General features: G+C 42.6%; 1 protein-coding gene across 1 annotated transcript; it reads right to left on the bottom strand.

The window, feature by feature from the left end:
* Positions 1-4,559: 4,559 nt before the first annotated feature.
* On the bottom strand, positions 4,560-16,811 carry CHRNB4 (cholinergic receptor nicotinic beta 4 subunit). The gene is made up of 6 exons (XM_017816880.1): positions 16,551-16,811; positions 11,883-12,028; positions 9,951-9,995; positions 9,722-9,831; positions 6,894-7,866; positions 4,560-4,884 (listed from the first exon to the last, which is right to left on the bottom strand). The coding sequence occupies exons 1-6, from the start codon at positions 16,603-16,605 to the stop codon at positions 4,744-4,746; spliced, it is 1,470 nt and encodes a 489-aa protein (XP_017672369.1). The 5' UTR covers positions 16,606-16,811; the 3' UTR covers positions 4,560-4,743.
* Positions 16,812-21,983: the final 5,172 nt, after the last annotated feature.

Genomic DNA, 21,983 nt, shown 5'->3' with positions numbered 1-21,983 from the left:
GAGAAGGACACTGGGAAGAATGGGGAGTTGTGTTTGAAGTTCAGTCATAAAATCCTGATTTACAAAGGGACTCATTCCCCAGATGCCCATCAGCTTCCTTGTTAACTTCTGTCACCTTTTGTGTCCCCCCACCCCTTGGATGACCAGATGTGCAAGGCTTGCACAGCTGCACTCATCTGTGTGGAGGGAGGGAGGGAGCAAGGGGGAGAGAAAAATGTGGGATTCCACCCTCATTTTTAGGACTGATGAGAGAGAAGCCCTGCGGGACAGGAGCTGCACCAAGAGGTGCTTCACTCCCTGCTCTTAGGGGTTGGTAACCAGTGACCCCTTTGCTCTGTGTTAAGAGGTAACACAGGGAGAAAGAGCACCAGGCTGGGCTCAGCTCCTGGCACTGAGCTTGTTTATCCTGTTAGCCCTGTCTCTCAGAGCATCATTCACTCTGTCCCCAGACACATGCTCTTATGATAATTTCTGTAATTCTATTAGCTTGGAGGAAATAGGCTTTACTGTCCATTTGATTTTATTTCTTTTTTTTTTTTTTCCAGAGAACTCGGCTGTTTGGTCTTTTAACTTAACCCTTTGTGGGTACTTTTGTCTTTGCCTTTCCAGGACATTGAGGCTAAATGCCTTCCCTTTCTGCTTCCCTGCTATAAGCAGCATTATAACTGAGATTTCTGTTTGTTCTTTTTAATCCCAACTAGAAATGAGTTAAAGCTTCAAAGACAATATCATAAACTCGTATTCCCCAAAAGCCAGTGCTTAGCCTGGATAATTTGGAAACATCTGATCTGCAGAGGAAGCAAAGAGCCATTACATCAAGAGACACAGGTACTTCAGTTTAATTAGCTGAGTTACTGAAATTTTCAGTGGTGTTTATGTGGCACAGATGTTTTGTTTCCAACACCCCATGCTGGAGGTGCTGGTGAAATCAGCTCAGGATTGTGGTAGGATTATTTTTATGGCCAAGGGAGAGTGATGTGATGAGAACACGTCACCATGACTGCATTGCAGAACTACATAGAAGAAGAATTTGTCTGATTAGGGGGAAGCTGATCTACCCAAGAAGATCTGCAGTAACAGAGTATGCAGCCTTTGCTTTTTAATAAATATGCTCAGGTATCAACTCAGGTAATGAAGGAAAGAATATTTTCGCACCTTTGCTGGGATATTGATGCTTTCTCTTTAAAAATTCAACACTGCTGTTGCTCCCAGTTTGCTGTGGCTGCAGGGGTGCAGAAACAGTCCCAAATAAATGCACCTGGATGCAGGTGGTACGTGTGGGTGGTGGTGGTGGCATTTCTACATGTTCTGATGAAAGGCAGGATTGGTCAGGATTAAAGAGTTTTATAATTCATGTAAGAGTTGAACTTGATGATCCTCGTGGGTCCCTTCCAACTCAGAATATTCTGTGAAATCTGTGATGGTAGGGAATGGAGAGAGAGCCAACAGAGGCTTTTCTTCACTGGCAGGGAAGCAGACTGGTTGCACACTGCTATTGAAAAACAATTTTAGTGTAAAATACATTTTGAATGTCCATTTTTTTAAATGAAAAATATTACGATAAAACCCCGGAAAAGTGGAAATGTTGAAGTTCATTTTGTTTGGTGAACTGGGATATTATGCATATTTGCTTGCAAGATGACATTTTTGACGTTTCCTTTTCTCCAGAAATCTTTTATTTTTGAAATTCCGCCAGGAAAACCAAAGTGGAAAACCCTGTAATTCTCTGACAAGTTAAACTGGGAACAGTTCTATATATTACATAGGTGGAGCTGCTGAGGGTTAGGCAAAAGCAGTGTTTGCCACTTTGAAAGCACGGTTTTAGGAGGTCAGATCTTTCAGGATTTTAGGACTTGGGGTGAAATTTTTCATTCTGAAGTTTTCTATAGATTGAATTATTTCTGGAAATGTTAAACACACAGTGGTGGCTTCCAAGGACGTCCTTAGGAAAGCTGATATTGTTCCAGTTGTGATTAAAAAAGGAGTGCATGGAAAGCACCAGAGCCCATTTGCTGGATGAGGAGCCGTGTTCCCCAGGCATCCCCCTGGGGCCAGCAATGTGCCTTTGGAAAGCTTTTTCTGGGTTTGTCAAGTCTGAGGCCTTCATCTGCCTGCACTCTGTGTTAGCTGCTAGCTGAGCTGCCAAATCCTTTCTAAAACTTTCCTGTGTGCTGAGGATAATTCAGCTGAAGGCTGTGGTTACAGAGCCAAGTGCTATCAGTCTTCACTGCTCATGAGGATGAGCCAGCTCTGAGATGGGAGCAGCAGGGGCCTCCTTTCAGCTGCGCTCAGGCAGTGAGGGGGAGGATGAGAAGGAGAAGGGACTGGGTAGAAGAGTAAAATTTGATAAGAGGGTGAGGGGGGGGACAGAGCCAAAAGTGCTGTTGGTGCTGGTAAAAATGGCAGAGGGGTCTCTGCTCTGCACAGGCCCGGTGTCAAGTGGGGGGACTGCAGGGGCCGTGGCAGACTTGGTGAACCTTTGGTTGTTTAGGAGAGTGAGTCCCCTCCCTTCTGCCCCCAAGGGATGTGCAGGGTCTCTCACAGCCCATTAAGTCTGTGCTGCCTCTCTCAGACTCACTGGTCAGGGTTATTCTGATATTTAAAGGGCCTTCACCTTTACACTGTCTGCACAGCACTGGCAGCTGCTCTGCCTTCCCTGTGGCTTCTCTGTCAGCAGAAAAAGCTGTTTAGCAGCTGGGGCAGTGTGTGCACCTGTGCTTGTGATATAACCTAACACAGAGGATTATATGTGTATATATATATTTTATATATATATATATATATAACCTGCACTGGGAGAGCACCCCTCTGCTCCCAGGGGCTGCCTGTGCCCCATCTCATCTCACAGCTGTTCAGTTGCCTGCAGAGAAACAGCTCTGCTCTCTAGGTCTGAAAAGGAGAAGGAAACATTTAAGGCAGGGAAAGCAGGTTTGACTTTCCCCCGCCCATCAGTCACCCGGGGAATGTCCAGAATAGATAATGTTTGGGGAGGTGGCCAGGGCATTGCCCCCCACTGTGAGAGCAGGATGTGGCAGCTTGGCTAATCACAGGGTGTACCTGCACCAGGAGGGCTGTCCTGCACTTATCCATCCCCACCTGCCTGTCTGTGATGGACACAGTCACAGTGCTTCGAGGAAGGGGATTGGGAGGGAGGATGACACTGTGACAACCCTTTCTCCTTCTAACATACGACCTCAAGGAGCCTCAGCCACCCCACTTGTGATACTTTTTCACCGTCCTTCCCAGAGTGCTGGGCACCAGGCCATGCTCAAGTGTTCAGGCCCTCAGGAGAGCCCTTCCAGGGCTCAGGGGGGAGCGTGTGGGGTGAGGATGCGTGTGCCAGTGGTGCAGGGGAGTTCAGCCACGGGCTGGGAAGGAGGGAATGAGGTCCTGCAGCTGCTCTGAACAGTTGGAAAGGTGGATGGAGCTGTTTTGGCATGTCTAGATCTATGTAGTTATCTGGAGCTTCCTGGGAATGCTGATCTAGGGGGAGATGTAGCTCAGTTTTGATGAAGGCAAATAGATCTGGAACTGTTGTCACCTGTGGCTTGTTGAAGAACACAGGTTTAGGAGTCAGCTGGTTCTCCCCTGGGACAGGTGAGCCTCAAATCCCCTTCACAAGTAGTAGAGGATTTTAACAGTTTGTTCTCCAGTCATTAGTTGTGCTTATCAGTGGTGGTACAATTGTTATGTATCCTGACCACACCCCAGGGGAAGCTGAGGTTAGCCAGGAGCCCACTTCTCTTCTTGCAGGTTACCTGGAACAAACTGTGGTGGGATTGTCCTGTGATGGGAGTCTGGGGCCTCCATCTGTCCTTTGCCAAAGCCTTTGAGACTCCACATGCCTTATGTGCTTCCCTAGCTAATTTGTTGAGGATTAGACTTAAATCCACATTAAAATCTCCCCAGAAAAACACACAGGTCTGTGTGTTCTCAGGTGTCCTTCTCATTCTCGTTGCCTTTCACAGTTGTCTTCTCCAGTTGCTTTCCTGTGCTCTCAGCCTGGGATTCATTAAAGTGTATGTGAGCCCCAGAGACATGAAAGTTGCAGGAACATTTGAGGACCAAATCTATATAAAGGAAAAAATTATGTTTTATTTGTATTTCATCAATGAACAGAGTATTATCTACGTGTTTGTTTATCATACATTTTTGCTGTTGTTGATCGTTCAGCTGTCGGGGATGGCAAGGTGAGAAACCTTGCAGTGGTTACCTCAGAAGTGTGTTTCTATTTCTAGGCTCAGGTTTAAGTATCAAACCCACTTGTAATGTTCTTTATACATCAGACACAAATTGTTTTGATGCATTTGAAGGAAACAGATTTCATAGCAATACCTTCTTCGTAACAGGGAAATTTCAGTATTCTGAGGAAAGGAAAGATCCTTCCTAAGGCAATGTATTTAAAATATAGTAGTAATAATAATAATAATAATAATAATAATAATAATAATAATAATAATAATAATAACAATAATAATAAGCCAGGATGGCATGTTGTACAGTAAAAGCCTTTTTCTGTAATGTTCAGATTTCAAACAATTGAAAAAAGGGCCAAAAAATTTTAGTTTTCTGCTTGTTTGGGTTTTTTTTTCTTACAACAGTAAGTCAAGTTCTACTTTCCTTTTCCCTACCCTAAGGGATGTAAGCGCAACTCACTTGGCATCTCTGTGGATTTAACAGAGGGGAACTGAGAGTAGAATGGGACCCAACATTTGTGTAAATATTGACAATTTTAAATGGCAACTAAGGGTTCATGGCAGCAGTGTGGTTTTGAAAAAGGGGTTGCAGAAATAATCCAACAGTCCCCAGGACACAAACAAGGACAAATATCCAGAGGAACAGCCTGTCCACTACCATGGCAACATACTTCCAATCTTCAATGACCTGGAAGAAAAAGCCAATTAAAGATATTAGCAATTTGTCATATTCTTTTGCTCTTCCTCTTGCTAATGCTGAGTTTCTGTTTATGAAAATAAAAGGAAATAGATCTCAAGGTTCAGGGAATGAACTGACTTTAGGCTTGGTAAGGGATTTTTCTCTTACAACCATTCTGAGCAGCGGAGAAAAATACAGTGAATATTTCTCAGCTTTCTTGGATGCATCAGGTCCTGAGCGTGGCTGCCTGGTGAAGCCAGTCCTGAAGGACCCACAGGATAATCCAATTAAGGATTTTTTTCCTTTAATTTTGGTTTGCAGATGCTATTAATCTCAGTGGGCAAAAATAGGTGGCGTTCTGCTGTTAAACAAGGTTAGCTTCAGAATTCTTTTCTTATCAGCAGTCATCTTAATCAAGGGGTTTAATGCATATTAATACCGTTGCTTTTGTTAAAATCCCTTTTTGCCTTGCATGTGTTGTCTGTGAAAGCCACAGCCTTGGATTTTGTCTCAAACTGAAGTGACTGTCTGGCTGTTACTGTAAAAGGGGAATATATCAACCTCCATTTATATCTCAGGGATATTTTTTTCCTCTCTCATTGTTTCTACTTCCATGTGGGACATCCTCACGTTGATGACTTTACCATGCTGGTCAATTGTCTCACATCTTCTATTAGAATATTACATATTTTTTTTTCCTTCAGTGCACACTTTTAATTTCCACTAATGGAAATTAAACTCTTCTGAAATTAGACTATGTAAATGTACATGAACAGTTGTTATCAGACCATGGTGATGAAGGAAGTTATGAATCTAGAAAAACGATATGTAATATTGGAGGATCGTATGTGAAAAGCATTAAATGAATTTTCAATGTATAAAATACCCTTGAAAATTGTTCTTACTATCAGTTGCAAGCTTTGTAGATCCTTTAGTGTGCAACACATTCTTGCAAGAATTTCTAAGCTATTAGCCTTTTTTCTGCTCTGTGAAGTCTGCTGCTCTTCAGTCAGCTTCAGTGTTTATGAGCTCATGTCTAATGTCAATAGCTGAACTTCTTTATTTATATTGACAGTAATTTCAGTTAATAGAAAACATGAATTACTCAGCAGCATGCTCCTCAAGGGACTTCTGCAAGATCAGAAACCAGACTCTTCTTGTTAGAGGGAGGGGGAGCACAACGGGAATAGAGAACCCGCAGTCTGACCGGGATCTGGGTCAGAGAGAGGACACTGGTAGGTATGAAGAGGGTTTTTCCTAACTGTGGGTGCCTGTCTAAACAAAACTGTGAGCCAACTGAGTTTTCCAAGCATTATTCCGAGTGTATTCTCTCAGCTTTGGTGTTCCAGCTGGTGGCCTGTGAGCAGGGCAGCAGCAGCACTGCTTAAATGTGTCCTGGATAAAGTATTTCTCGTAACCATTAACGAGTCTGATTTATCTCAAATGAAAGAAGCAGCAGCTCTGCTGGCTTTAGGTTTTTAATGCTACCCATCGTGTTTGCCATCTCTAGACAGGTGTCTTACCCAGAGAGGGTGTTTGCAAAGGCCTTCTACCAACTCCACTAAATCCTGCTGAGCCCAGTCAGGGAAATAAATGCTGGAGCTGCAGGTACAGTTTCTGGTTAACTTGGCCTGGCCATCGGTTGAATCACAGTCTGACTGAATACAATGGAGAAAAATAGTCTTTTTCTGACCTGGAACTGAATATTGTTTTCTTCCCCTGCCAAGCACTACTTGAGTGTGACAAAGCTTTTTCAAGGGTGTTTCATGGTTAACTGAGCAATCAACAAACTCTCTCTGTAGAAAGAGCCATGTTACTTATCAGGAGAGTATTTACAGTTACCAAATTGCTGTTCATTAAGTCCTTTAATGGCAACAATTATTTCCTCTTAGGAGCTATATCTAGAATCTCTCTAAAAACCTGAGAGTTCAAATACACTTTCTGAGGAAGAGCATGTTACAGAGGAGGACAGGAGATGAAGTTTGGAAAGATGGGGCTGATTTCTCATTTTTACTTACACTCTGGTCGTTGTCATCACTTTTCATGTGCTCTGCTATAAAACTGACTCCATCAATTGCTTCTTGGACTTCAGGAGAAAATTTCGTGCCTGTTCTTAACCTAAAATCTCGATGACTGCTGATATTGTCAAGTGTCTCAGAGACCTTCGTATCATACTTTTTGGCAGGAGCTGTATTCAAAAAATAGGTAGAGTTCTTGTAGAAGTCAGCTGCCTCCATACAAGGGTGCTCTGCTTTTGTCTTTTTGCAGTTGCAGGGCTTTTGCCGTGGGGGATTGTTTTCTGGACGCTTCATGAACAGGTAGGCTGGGAGTTTTTCAAGGAAAACCACCTTTACCCAGGGGGGCATCATGTGGGTACTTGGAGATCTGTGGTGGACATTGAGTACACAGACACTGGTAACTATTGAGAAGGTCACCAGTACCATTGTAAACATGAGATACTTCCCAATCAGTGGAACATCGAGAGACGTCGGAGGGACAATCTTGGAGATCAGCAGCAAGAACACAGTCAAGGCGAGCAACACAGAGATGCACAAGGTCATTTTTTCACCACAGTCTGAAGGCAAGTAGAATACCAGGATGGCTAAGGACGTGATTAGCACACAGGGAATGATAAGATTGATGGTGTAAAAAAGAGGTTTCCTTTTAATAATGAAGTCATATGTCACATCGACATAACTGGGGTCCAGAGGATTTACAGTCCTCCTTCCTGGCAGTGCTACAATGTCCCACTCTCCGCTCGGCGTGAAGTCGTCCATGCTTGCCATGGAAGTTTTGAGCACCATATCAATTTCTGTGTGGTCGTACGTCCAGGATCTGAACTTCAGGGTGCAGTTCTGCTGGTCGAAGGGGAAATGCTTGACTTCGATCTTGCAGGCACTCTTGTAAATGGCTGGTGGCAGCCAGCGGATGCTCCCGTTGTTCTTCACGATCGCGTTCGCGTACAGCGAGACCTCGTACGTGCCGTCCGCGCTGGGGAACGAGCAGAGACAAAGGAGAGAGGGCATGAAACACTAAGAGGGAAAACACAGCTCGGAACAGAAGAGCAATTTATCAAATTGTTGTTAAATAATAGATATACACCTCTGTTTCATCCAGAGAAATCAAAGTACTTTGTAAATGTTTGTTAAAGCAACTTCAGCTCCCTGCGTCTCTGAAGGCCGAGTGAAAATGAGATCATCCCACGTGAAAATGGAGGTGCCTTTGATCTGAAACACAGACACTGCTAAGAGCACAGAGCACACTCCTAAATGACTTGGACGAGGAAATAAGGATGAGCAGCATTAGTTAGAAATGCAGGGAGAGTGTAGGCAGAGGAAATGTAATTATATGGTTTATAATTTAGGACGTCACTCCAGTTAATGTTTACTCATTACAAAACCAGAACAGACAAGCCACAGTGTTCTTAGTGCCCACAAATAATCTTGGCTTTGTATCTCTTCCCACTGCTGAACTTCCACCAGGGGAGTCTTCTGCTTGAAGATGGGCCCTTTAATTCAGGGAGCAGATCATTATCCCTCAGTGGTCAATATCTTCTCCTGCCCAATGTTCCTGGGCAAACAACTTAGGGCTGTTGAACCTATTAAGTATCCTGAGGTAGTACCCTTGTTTGCTGACAAGACATGATGGAAAATAGGGTTATTTCAGTGCTAAGGCTGATTTTTTTTTCTCAGCAGGGAAGTGCTACAAGTATCCAAGGCTTGGCACATGTGGAGCTGTTCTCCGGATCAGTAAGGTTTGGCTCTGGAAAGGGCTCGCCTTGGTGAGGTTCTGAGTGCCTGGCACTGAGCTGAGACCCCTGCAGATAATTCATGCAGGCAGTGGAACAACCAGATGCAGAAGTGAGTGGCTGCAGCATAGGGGGGTTGTTAGTTCACTGACAATGAGTAGCTATTTTTTGACAAATCGATAGCATCTTAGTTCTCACATACCTGTGTCTCCTAAGTTAGCTTTACTGTCCTGTCAGACAGTGTGCTGGGCACACTCCTGGGTTGAGAATGTGTTGGGTTTTGTGCTGACTGCCCCATTTCAGCTACTGGTCCTGCCTCAGAGCCCTGTGCAGTGCTGTGCATGGACAGAGCTGTGGGCACAGGGATGTGCTTTGTGTTTGCCTTAGGACTCACTGATGCCAATGAAACTCTGCTCCAGCAGCAGTAAATTGCAGGGGCTTGTCCTTTATCTAAAACTTCAATTTGAAGCTTTGTACTGATGTAAAAATCCAATAGGGTGAGGCTTGTTCCCCTACATTTAAGAAACCTTTTAAAACTGTTTCCTTCTATTCTTACAAATCACTAAATGGTATCACTTGGGGAGTAGCAGAAAGAAGCAGAGGGCACGGGCACAATTCACCAGAACAAGCTTCGAGCAGCCAGTACGTCCTAATCCACTGGCTGAATTATTTTGTTACTAATACACTAGTTTTAAGTGTTCATCAAATCTGATTTGTTGTAGGATTCCAAGGACTTAACTCAGATATATATAAACTTCCTGGGTTTCCCATCTGTATATGTTCATAAATCATCATCTGTTTGTGAATTCATTGGTTTTCAAAGTATCGTGAAAGTATAAATTTTGATTATTTTCTCCCCCCAAAATTTATATCATCCACTTCAAGGCTTTGCTAGAGACTTAAACCAAAGCAAACCAAAATTGTCAGCTAGTAAAATTATCTTTGAGGCCAGTGCCCCGGTCAGATACAGCTGATACTATCAAACAGTTACAAAATTCAGTTCTATAATTTTATCAGACCTACTTCATTGTTTCTGGTGCTTGTTTCTTGGTCAAAATTTTGTTCATTGTCTGCATAAACTACAGAAGTTGTACTTACTTATTGTAAAGCACAATGTCTGGCAACCAGATGTGTTTGGCAGGTATTCTCAGCATCTTTATCCCTTCATAGTCCGAGGGCTTCCAAGCCAGACGATAATCAATCCACTCCTACGAGAAGAATTGTAGAGCAGTGATGGGAGTTTCCAGACCAGCCCTAACAAAACAATCATTTGATGGAGGGAGAGCATTTGTGGTTTGCAAGGGCACATCTCTGTGGGTTTGGTTACCTGGTTCAGCCAGACATTTGTAGTCATGATCTGCTCCCGTTCATTCTGCAGGGAAAAACGGAGACAAAAGTTGGCCTCTAAAATATTTCACTTGATTGCAGCAACAAGATTTATTCAGTGGGGTTTTGAGCATGTCTCCAACTGTGCAGCATGGCTTTGCTCAGTGGGTTTCAAGGCAGGCATTTCTCTGCAGGTAGGATGGCCAGTCTCATACACATGATGATGACCAATAGTAACCCCACAAGTGTAGAGCTCCAAATGCCTTTTAGCAAGAACAGTTATGGCAGGAGTGATTTGGGAACAATCACCACCACCCTACCCAGCTGATTTCCTCCCCCCACCCCACTTCTCCACCTTTGATTTACAGAACAGAAGGTACATTTGGCCACTGGGAGGGCCTCCACGAGGTTGTGTGAGGTTGATGTAAGGTTTGCCATGTGAGCTCTCAGCTGGCAGGCTCTGTCCTGTGGAACTGCTGTCTCTCTGCAGAGCAGTCCAGAAGAGAAATCTCTCTACAGCAGATTTGTCAGAAGGATTTCTGCAGGAAAACAGGTTAATTCTCTGATCCTGAAGATGCTTGGGTTGTTAGAGCCTATAAAATGCCTAATTTTGTGTTCTGCTTGAAGAGTGAGGATACAGAGGGATAGGGACTGAGCTGTGCTGTTCTCGATCCCTGCCCATTCATCTGCTCTGTTTAGGCTGTGATCACTGGGGCCTCTGGGACATCTTGTTTTTTATGCCCAGCATCTGAAATCTTGAGGACAATGTGCCAGTGGTGGTAGTGCAGTGTGTAGGGAGGTGTGTCTGTGTCCAGGTGGAATTCTCCAGGAGAGAGGAAGCACTCGCACCAGAGTCACCTGGTATACATGGCATTATATCCTGTGTATATATATCTGTACACACACAGAGGCTGAATATTTTATATACATATATACATATATGTATATAAAATACATTTTTATCTGTCTGTCTATCTATCTATCTAATATCCAGCCTGTATGTATATATATACACACAGGCTAGATATTATATATATATATGTAATATCCAGCCTGCACGTGTGTATGAAACCTCAGCTGTTGTACAGTTTCCCTTTTGTTCCATCTGTGTCTCTCCCATTTCCTCTTGAATTTCAGACTCTAGATCCTCGAGGTCTCAAAGTTTGCAGCAGTGCAGGCAGTAGCCCTTACACAGATTCTGGCAGGGAGGCAGCCATCTGTATCTTTGTCACCCAGGGAGAGAGCAGCACAGATAGGAGCCCTGATTCAGGAAATGATTCCCACTTCTGTGCTGGCTCTTGTTCCAGTGCAGTAAATGCTAACCTCTCTTGGCAATGATGTGTTTGTACCTTGGAAGAACATGCTAACCTTGTGGGTGAAAATGTCTTTCAGACTCATTGAAGTAATTTTTATTGAATACGAGGAGTTGCGTAGATGAGGATTGTTTTAACCATGTTAAGCTATTCCAGCCAGAACTAATATGCCTTTTTCTTTACAACATTCCACTATTCTTTGCTTATATGTGTGAGATTTTGATCTGGCTTTGTAGCTTGTTTTCAAACCATTGAACCTCTTCTTTGAAAGAAGCAGTAGAAGATGGTTTAGCATTGTGGGCACAGTCCAGGATGGATCCTGACCTGGGGTAACTTACTGTAGCTGTACTGAAACCAGTGGAATGATTTCAAATTTTAGACCAATGCAGTTTTATAGGATGAAGATCTGGCCACTGTCCTTGATTGCTTAGGCATAGATTGATCTCCCTGTAGCAGCTGCAATATGAGGTAGAAAACCAGTAAATGGCATGTGTGGGCTGTGCCTATTAAGTAGTATTATACAAATGAGAAAAGAGCTGGGACACTGTAACACCAATATGACTATTAGAGTGCTGTGCAGGTAGTAATGAATTAAAAGGCATAGCCTAATTTGAACTTACCACACTGATGAGCTGTGCCAGGGAAACCTGCAGTTCTATGGACACCAACTGGGAGGAGTTGACAGCCGGTCGAATTAACTTGTTGTACCTGTCAGGACTCAGGAGGTGGTTCATCAGCTTTTCTTCAGCATCTGCTGCTGTGCTTCCTGTAAAGCATCAACAGGATTATAGAAGGGAGACCAAAGTGACATGACAGAGGGATCACAGAATCCCTGTGCATCAGATCATCTTCATGGAATAATGAGGGCTTTTGACTTTCCAGAGACTGTAGGCTTATGTGAGCAGAAGGATGTGGTGCTTGCACCAATATCTGTTCTGCTGAAGCTGATTGTCTTTCACAGAGCACAGATCAAAGCAGATCAACTGGAACCCTTCGGGTTTTTTCACAGTAAAATGTGATGCTCAAATTGATATACTCTTTTGGGATTAGAAATAGACACCACCCTCTTAATAGCAGAAGAATTGTTATATGATCCAAAGGCAGGGGGTCCAGCTGTGACTTCTCTCTTTAGTGCTGTAGGAGACAAAGTTGCAGGTACAGGTAGAAATTAAACATGGAAAACTAATTTAAACATGGAAAACCAGAGGATAAGCTGAAGGATACTTAAAGATGTTTTAATGACTGAGGACTCTTTGGTAGCTACAGAATTTGAAAACTCAAGGCAGTATGTAAGCCTTAGTTTGTGTGAAAGCAAAACCTGATTTGTGGACTAGCACAAATACCATAAATCTTAGATTGCCAAAGCTGGAGTTTAATGATTACAAAATATAGTATCTACAGGTTACTATCAAACAATCCTGAACATTCTCCATGGAGGAGAACAGCTTCTGGCACAACCCCAGAGGGAGCTGAATCTGTTCTCATATTCTTGAATGTGCTTTTTAAAGCCATTCTAGTGGACTTTTCAAACCACTATAGACCACATGGTAATACTGATGACTGAGGTCCTGGTAACATCCTGCCACCAGAAAGGACCCAGAGAGACTGTGCTGGGTGTCGAGTTCTGTGATGGTGATGGACACAGGTGCTACTGAAAGCAGGTTCTAATCCAATGGATACAATGATTCTTCCATAGGAAGGGTCACCTAATTCAGCTGTAGATGTTGCAGAGATGAGGGTAGTGCCCCTACAGCACTCTTGCTTCATTATTCCCCAGAGCAATTCCAACAGTAAAAACCATTGCCCATGCAAGTATTTTAAATTTGTGGTACATTAATTTGTTCTGTTTTTTTTAAGTTGGAGCATATCTATGAGATCCAGAGACAGGCAGATATCCAAAGGCCAGGATCAGATAAGCAGTCCAAGTTTGTGTGCACTTCTAGAAGGTGCCTAGTTTCCATGTGGACTGGGCTGGAAGTTGTTAGGGTGAGCAAGTCTCTTGAAACTTGGTTCTTCTGAATCCAACTCAGGTTAAAAAAACACCCCAAGAACTTCTCGTTTCTGATCCAGTAAGAGAGTGGAGAGATGTAAAAGGAAACATTCTCGAACAGAGCTTTCACATCTAAGAACAGCTTTTACTCAAGCTCTGTGGAAAGGCTGAGATGAAACACCAGCCCTGATTTAAATCCTTTAAGACCAGCATATGCTACAGCACTGGTAGCCCAAATTTTGTCACATATACTTAACCATAACACTGTTCTTCAAAATAGGCTTTCCAAGTACTTCCCAGGCCGTTTGGGAAGACAAATTTGGATGAATGCATCTGTGTTGGTTGGGCCAGTTTGTTTTTTGATTCACACTTGCTTTGTGCCTCCCTGCAGTCATTACAAAGGCCCTTGTACCGTGTGATATTTTAATATTGCAGTCATTCTCAATGTAAGCTGCCTAATCAAAAGCTTATCAAACTAGAGCTATGCTGATTCTTGCTGAACTCCAGATTCTGGATTTTTCTTGTGTATTGCATTCAAGGAAGAGCTAAATTTGATATTGTAAAAAAAAGGGGGCCACATTCTGTGTTTATAAGGATAGATTAGAAATCTTGTGGTAGCTAAAGAGAGAATATTGGTTATTATGTTGTGTGGTTTGGTGGGGTTTTATGTTGGTTTTGTTCATTGGGGTTTTTTTTGGTGGGGTTTTATGTTGGGTTTGTTTGTTGGGTTTTTTTAACAAACTTTCCCACTGTTGCATAGGGAAGTGACATAAGCAGATGGCTATAAATAAATTGTCATTTGGTCACTGAATGCTGCTAGCAAAGACTGAGTTCTTGTTTGAATTGTTAAATATATTTTCACTGTATTTCTGCCTTTGTCCATAAATATTCTAGCCTAGAGAGTATTTGCTAAACAGAGAGGAAGCAGTAGAAACTGCAGAATATTTGCAGAAAGCTAATTCTGGATTTGTAATTAGGTTTTTTCTCTGAAACCTGCTTTTAGCAATCCCAGTTGTCTGGTCTGCAAATCAAACCAGGGTCGTCTGGTCTGGATGTCTGATGAGAGCAGCTCAGATTTCGAGGTACTGACTCTGTTAATAAACTTGATGCAGAATAATGACAAGACACAATTCTAAAAAATTATTAGTTCAACAATGAATCCCTTTAAGAAATTATTATCTGTTCTTAGTGAAGGAATTCCTGTAATGAATAATTCTTTGTAAAATGGCATCCCATGCCAATCTTTATAATTTAACAGTCAGAAGTAAAGGTCAAAGGGGCTCCTCTTTACCTCCCTCAGCTGCCTGTGTCACAGACCACTAGATGTCAGCCGTGCCCTGCCTCAGAGCTTGCCAAAGTCAAGGGAAAGGAAAATGTAAATAAAAAGGAATGGTTCTTGTATAAGTTTTATGATCTATTTTCCATTAACTATCTACATATTAACCAGATGGCACCTACTGAAAACAAAATTCCCAGGCATTCAGGTTCATCTTTCTGTGCCTTTCATGGCAGTAGCCAGGCATTAGAAACTCCTCTCAGAGTTGGAACAAATAAAAGTGCAGTTTCTCTCCAAACTGTTTTTTTCTTTCCCCAAATAACAGTGATCACCGCAGATGCTGCAGAGGGAAGACTGACGGTTTTAGGCAAAGGACTGTAACAGCAGTGAGGAAGGAGTCCTGATCTGGGGCTGGAGTATTTTTGTGTACTGAAAGCAGTAATAGAGAGAACACATTGGGGAGGATCCTGAGCTGGGGAAATGATTTCAGCTTCACTGAACACACCACACATCTGCTCTGTGACGAGGACAGCAGTTGCCACATAACTTGCAGTAACATTCTTCAGTAAGTTTGGCTTCTCTGTGGGAGCATGACCATTAAAAAAAAATTACATCAGGATGCTTCCAGTCTCACAGCAGGAGACACAAAACCCTTTCCCTTTTACATGGTCTAATTTAAATGCATAAAGTGAAGTAACTCGTCACCCTGTGTTATGTTGTTTGTTTTCAGTGTAATGACAAATTTGCTGGAGTGATTTCCACAGAAAAGAAGCAAATACAGAAACACAGGCAAGTCCACTGTTATCACTAAATTTAAAAATTTAACATAAGGCATGTTTCCTGTGTTTCTCTGACTTCACTTATAAATGTTGAAATAGCATTTGTTTAAAAATAATTTTGTAGCATGTGTTGCCATTTTAGTTCTTTACTCTCTCACAAATAACTTAGGTGGACAATAGTGACATACCAAATTCCCTTCTGTAATTAGTAAAGAGCAAGCAAGAAGCAGGAAGGAGACAGTTCCATTATCTTCTCTAAAATTACTTTGTGATGTTGTTTCTTTTCAGCATACTCTTGAGCAAAAAGGTTTTTCACGACCTCTTAGAACAACAGCTGCTAAACTGGAATGCTTATTGTTCCAGTAGAAGTACCAGTGAATTTACTGTAGTTTAAAGACTTTTAATTTTTTAATTAATTCAAAAAAAAAAGGAAATAATAAAGGCTTTTATAAATTAAGAATCTAAAGTGGGTCCTCACTCTTCATTTGTTAGAAAGCAGATGTTTTATAAAGTTACCTTTCAGTGATTGAAGGAAAAAAAAACAACTCTGGGATGAATAGGTAATAATGGGAAATGTGTGATCTTTGTCTTGGTTTGATTTCAGGCACTTTCTCTGAGAACACTTCACTGGAGTCTCTCCACGGGAAGAAGCTCCCGTGGTAAATGCACTATTTCCTGCTGCTGTCAGGCTGTTCATGTTGGCTAAAACACATGGAAGAAATCCTGATAGACTGAAGAAAATGTATGTTTGCTTTTTTTAGCATATATTTATATATTACAACTTAATTTAAGCTATTTACGTGCTAATAAAAATAATTAGGAAGTACGAACTTCGCGACATTTAGGAACTTGAGCAAATAATTGTAGAGGGATGAGAGCTGCCTTATTTATGGTTCATGGTTCATTTTTTTCACTCTCAGCACAATATCTGCTTTTCCTATCACAGATGATCCTGAGAGCATCTAAAGGGATAACATTTAGTGATTATTATTGTCATCTCCTACAGTTCTGTCATTTTACATCCAACTTAACTGTCTGTCCATATCCATCGCAGTGCATTTGCAGATACCAAACAAGCCCAAAACAACACCAGAATAATCAATTTTATGCATCCTCTCAAAGTCTGCAAAACCTCCTGAGGTGATAGTTATGAATTGTCTGTGAGCTTTTATCCCAGTCCTGCCTCCTGGCCCCCAAAGCTATTGCTGCTCTGAAACTGTACCCGAAAGAAAAGGTCACTTACCGTTAAAACAAAGGGAGCCCACTACAAAGAGAAAGAGGGTGTACATTTTCCTCATGGCAGTAACAAGGAGAGGTGGATTACTGTCCCTCAGTCAAGCCAGCAGGCAATAGGCTCTGTTGTCAGGGATGCACAAGGAAAAGATGGAAAAGCAAACCTGAATCTTGGAGGCATTAAATGCCCGGAAAAGAGACAGACAGTAGGACCTGACAGAAGCGTTCTGCAAAGTGGAGTTTTCGTGAGCAGAGTGGTCCCTCCCCCTTTGCAGCTGTTTAAAGAGCTTTGTGAAGAGGGAAAGCACGTAAGGAGAGGGAACACAATGTGATAATGTTGAAAAAGAGGAAAGGAAAGCGCAAGCTGAAGGAACACAGTGTGCAAAACACAACTGCTTAATTCTTGCTGCTAGATAACATTTAGAAGGCTTTCTGGTTAATAAGTGCAATGGGTGGGAATAGCTGTGTGGGAAAAGCTGGATACAACTTTGTGCCATAAAACCTGCTAGTGAAAGACATGTCATAAATTAAAGCCCCAGCAGAGGGTAATTTTCTCTGTCAAGGGAGAAAGTTTATTGCCTACTGTCAACCCTTTTCCACTCCAAGGCCCACACATCTGATCTCTTTAAAAGAGAGCTCCAAAAAGCTTTCTGGGAGCAGCAGGAGAGGAACAGAGAATTTGTCTTTAGCATCTGATGGGATTTTTTAAAGAAACCTAAAGTTGTTGTGAAGTAGCAATAGCAATAAAGATACCCTAGAGGAGCATTAGAGGCTCCATGGAATTAATCTTTTAAAGCTAAAGGGTTCAGCAAAGTGTAGAGTGTCATTTGTTTTGGGACTTGCATGTGGGAAGATTTGTGTAGAAGGAAGGGGCAAGATCTTATGTGCCCTCTGCAAGCACTGTAGTCTATTTTATATCTCTATCTTATATCTCTATCTTCTATCTATTTACCTTATATAGTCTCTGGATATTTTCTATCCAGGCTGAAGTCCTGTATACAAAAAAAAAGGGTGGTAATATTCTAAATACTGTTTTGTCTCCATATTGAGGTTCCTGTCTGCTTCATCAGGCCACAGGATGCAGCTCTGCTCGTCCCATCTCCCAACAGACTATAACACCACTGGCTGGGATGGAGCCATTCCTGATTTATCAGCATAACACACCACACTTCTTCATCTGGCACAGTTGCCACCTGGCTGGGGTTATTTGGAGAAGATCACCTGCTGCTGTTTTTAGGCAAGCTGTCAATATAGCGAATAACTCATTGCCTTCACCTTAAATGTTTTAGCCACCTTCTTTTTCCACTAAATATTTTATAACTTTGTTGTCTTTAAAGGAGGTAGCCCAGTACACAAAGAGAGTCTACTAAATTTTTTGGTAACTGTACTGTAAAAACCTATGGAACGTCTCTAAACAGGCTATTTATTATTACTGGCTCATTTCTTTGGGTTAGGAGGATGGATTCAGTGAGACAAATGGAAAAGCACTGCGTGGACTTCTCTTTGGATAAAACAAGTTGTCACATCAGCTTTGATGAAGTGGCCTATGCTGTTGCCTTCCCTTCCTCTGAAAACTCAAGGTATGTCAACTGTACCATATCCTCCACTGAGGACTCCCAGCAGTTCTTTAAAAAGTTCACAGCCTTCTACTGTGAGAAGGATGGCTTATATGTTCTCACCTTTCTTCACCTGCAATCTCAACCAATTTCCTTTTATATACCTTTAGTAAAACGCCCTCTGTTATAGTCTCTCAGGTTTTATAGTGTTTTTAACTTAAAACCTCCAACTTTGATCCCTTATAGCTTCTGAATTTTTATATATATATATCTAAATGCATGCCATCAATTTGTTTAGAGGTGGATTTATTGCATCTAATGCTATGCAAACACCTCAGATATAAAAGGTTTTGTGGCCTATGTAGGAATTGGTGGTTGATGATTTCTGTATACTTAAAAAAATCCTTACTGCACACAGTTGCTGACTGTTAGCCACACCAACAGAAATGCTCTGGCTTTGTTGCTGATCTCAATTATTAAGTTGAGCCTGGTATCAGAGATCACCTGTGCTACCTCCTGCCTGTTATTTTTGGCCATTTTTCTGCTTTCATCACTCCTTTTCCCCTCTTATTCACTATCCCTTAGCTGGAATTGGTTTAAGTGGGGGTTGTTTAGCCTGGAGAAGAGAAGGCTCTTGGAGGGGCCTTAATGTGGCCTTTGAGTCCCTTAAGGTGGTAACTACTGTTTTAATAGGACAAGGAGCAATGTTTTTAAACCAGAAGAGGTAGATCCAGACTAGATGTAAGGAAGAAACTTTTTACAGTGATGGTGTTGAAACACTAGAACTGGTTTCCCAGAATGGTGGTGGATGTCCCATCCCAGGAAGCATTCAGAGTCAAGTTGGACTGGGCTCCAGTCTAGTTGAAGATGTCCCTGCTCATTTCAGGGGTGGGTTTGACTAGGTGACCTTTAAAGGTCCCTTCCAACCCAGATTATTCTATGATTCTAAATAATGTGGAATCTGAGGGGGAGGATGTTGGTTTCAGGAGAGAGACAAACAGAAGTTTTCTACTGGGATGAAAAGAGCCAGTGCAGCCTGAGTGAGTACCTGTGACCAGACTAACTGCCTGAAAATATGACTATTTCTGTGTTCTTCTCCAGTATTTAATTAACAGCATGTAGAAAAGGAGCCCTCAGAAAATTGCACTCTTGCAACAGTGACAGACCCTGGGGGGTGTGTCCCAAGCAGTGTTTATCCCGAGCCTTCTGCTTCTCACTGCAAGGCCTGTCCCTTGTCAGAGGCTTGTAGGGTCAGAGACCTTGCTGCACTCCTGAGCCTGCTGGGTGAGCTTGTGTTTCATAACATGCAGGGAATTGCTCTCCAGAGCTGAGCCTTCATTACTGAGGGGATGTTTGAGCAAAGTACCAGCCTGCTGGGCAGGGAAGACGCAGCTGTTTCTGCATTTTTATTTTCTGATGTCTGACCTGTTTCTCCCCAAAGGCAAACCTTCCATCTGCCAGCGCAGCCTCCGTGCCTGTGCAGTGGTTACAGAAGTAACATGTATGGCCCCTGAAGCCACCCTGCTTGTACCATCTATGCTGCTTGGTGCTTGAGAGTTGAACAGCAGCTCAAGTATCACAAAATAGGTTGGGACTGCTTTCCTGGAGCTGTGGGTCATCAGAGGGTCACAGATCATGCACTGATTGCACTGGTTTTGCTGTTGAAGCCGAGGTGGACAGGAGGAATTACCACAGCTGGTTTTCTGGCCATATTCCTTCCTTTGCCATCCACTTGTGTTCTTTCATTCTGACAGAGCACGCAAGGTCTTCCTTCATCGCATGTGCTCTGCGACTGTTTTCCCCACAGTGATGCTGCAGGATTCCATTTGCTCATCAAGCTCAGGTCCTGAAAAGTCTTTTCAGTAGACATTAGCATATGTGATTTTCTGGGTTCTCATGTTAATGCACTGTGCAAGCATGGGAGTAGCATGGCAGAGAGCCATCCACCAACTGGCTGGGGGGTTGTTCCTGGTGCTGTAGCGCTTCGCATGCCTTGGGGTATTAGAGCTCTTAGATGCATGAGGAATGCAAGATGTTCAAGTGCCCAGGAAAACTGGCAGTCCCCTTTTTGCGGATTTATCATGCTGATTTCAAGCTGCTGCTTGCATTAAGAAAGAACCAGTCAGAAATACTGGAGCTTTCAGAGTGGAAGCAGCCTGGGGTGTAGCCAGCTTCCTTAATGGGACAAGTACAGGTGCAGGCAGTTTGCTGCAAAAACAAAAGCTTCCAGGTGGAAAGGCACCATTAGTTTCCATTAATTGTGATGCTGAAATGAAGTTCAGGGCTGAGGTCACAACTCAGCTAGATTGATAAGAGGCTTCAAATGGGCTTGTTAAATAGTGGCCTTACAGAACCCATGGGACTGGCTGACTGACTGCTGCACAAGCAGAAGAGCTGTCACCTTCTGCTTGAAAATTACTACAGAAAATGTCAACTAATGGCAGGTTTTTTTCCTGTCACCTTATGCCTGAGTGAACTTAATGATACCTGCCAAAGTCCTGGCTCATGTCAGCAGCAGCAGCAAGGCCTCTTTTGCTCTCTACTGGACGAGGAATGGAGCTCCTTACAAGTAACTTCTGCAAATATCCAGTAGGCCCTGCAGGTAAGATCCTAGTTTTCCCTACTCACCAGTATCTGGATGAGCTGATTAGAACAGCTGTGCTGGAGCCAACATTCTGCATCCCTGGAATTTTTTTCCTTACAAATGCACTTACAGTCCTGTTAGAGACGGTGCTGGCTCAGTCATTCTGGTGCTAATGTTTTTGGGTTAAGTTGCACTGTTGCAGCTTCATTTAACAGTGCTGTGGTGTAGCCCCATTTAAAATCTGCAAGGCAAAACAAAACTGTGGCCCTGTAGTTCCAGTAACTGTCAGCTGGATGAGCCTAACTGTATCCTCACAACTGTTAGCAGGAATCAGTGGGAAGGGCAAGGATATGTGTAATATTTAGTCTGTTGTAATCTAAGGCTTTGGAATTTAGTAAGCTTTTTTTGGATTAGTAGGTGCTTTATACTGGAGGACTAGTTTTCATCCAGAGGCTTACTCTACAGAGATGGACTGTATCTATGTGGTAATAAAATCTCTTTCCTGTAGCACCTCTGTAGTTACCTTTGCCTTGCCAGATGGATTCTAAGCAATTCATTACAGGTATTTGTAATAAGCTGCCTTCGGGCACAACACCAGCTGCCTTGATGGCATAACACCATCAAGCTTTTGCAAATGGCAGTGCAAAACAGAGCTGTGGATGCTGCCAAATTATCAGGTAAATAACACTCTTTTAGGATTTCAAACAATGATGCTATATGTTATCCCATCAGAATCTGCTCCAAACCCACAAAATGTTCCAGAGAATTGCCACTGACAGCACTGGGACAACGTTAGTAACAGTAATGACTCTTTAGCAATGGATGTGATTCCAGTTTTCATGGTCAAAATATGAGTTATTATGGACAAATGAAAAGCCACCTTTCTGCTCTGGTGGCAGACAAAGCCACTCTTGGAAAAACAATGCTATCCTTTTTATGGTTAATATTTGAAAGTTGTCGCCACGTGCTGTGTGAGCTGACAGCTGTGTTGTGTTTGTAGAGTATTTAGAGCAGTAATAGTAAAGCCTCTAACACTCACTGATTATCATCATCTTTAACCTCCAAAGTGCACAAGTGTAACAAGGCCAGAGGGTTCTCCAAAGCAGCAGCTGGAGGGTATTATTTTGGAGCTGAATCTTTTGTTTTTACTGTTCTCTTTTGCTTCCTTTTACACGCTTCGAGATTTGTTGCAGGGCAACCTTTTGACTGCACAATATATGACTGGCAAGCTGTGCTGGTTTAAGAGTCAACCAGCAGGGGAAATGAACTCAACTCAAAGGAGAGACCACAAGTCAGAATAACA

This window comes from Lepidothrix coronata, unplaced genomic scaffold (genome assembly GCF_001604755.1).
Source record: "Lepidothrix coronata isolate B3197 unplaced genomic scaffold, Lepidothrix_coronata-1.0 Scaffold58, whole genome shotgun sequence".
NCBI lineage: Eukaryota > Metazoa > Chordata > Aves > Passeriformes > Pipridae > Lepidothrix > Lepidothrix coronata.
Note: the sequence above shows the minus strand (reverse complement) of the source record. Positions and strands in the feature narration are given on the sequence as shown.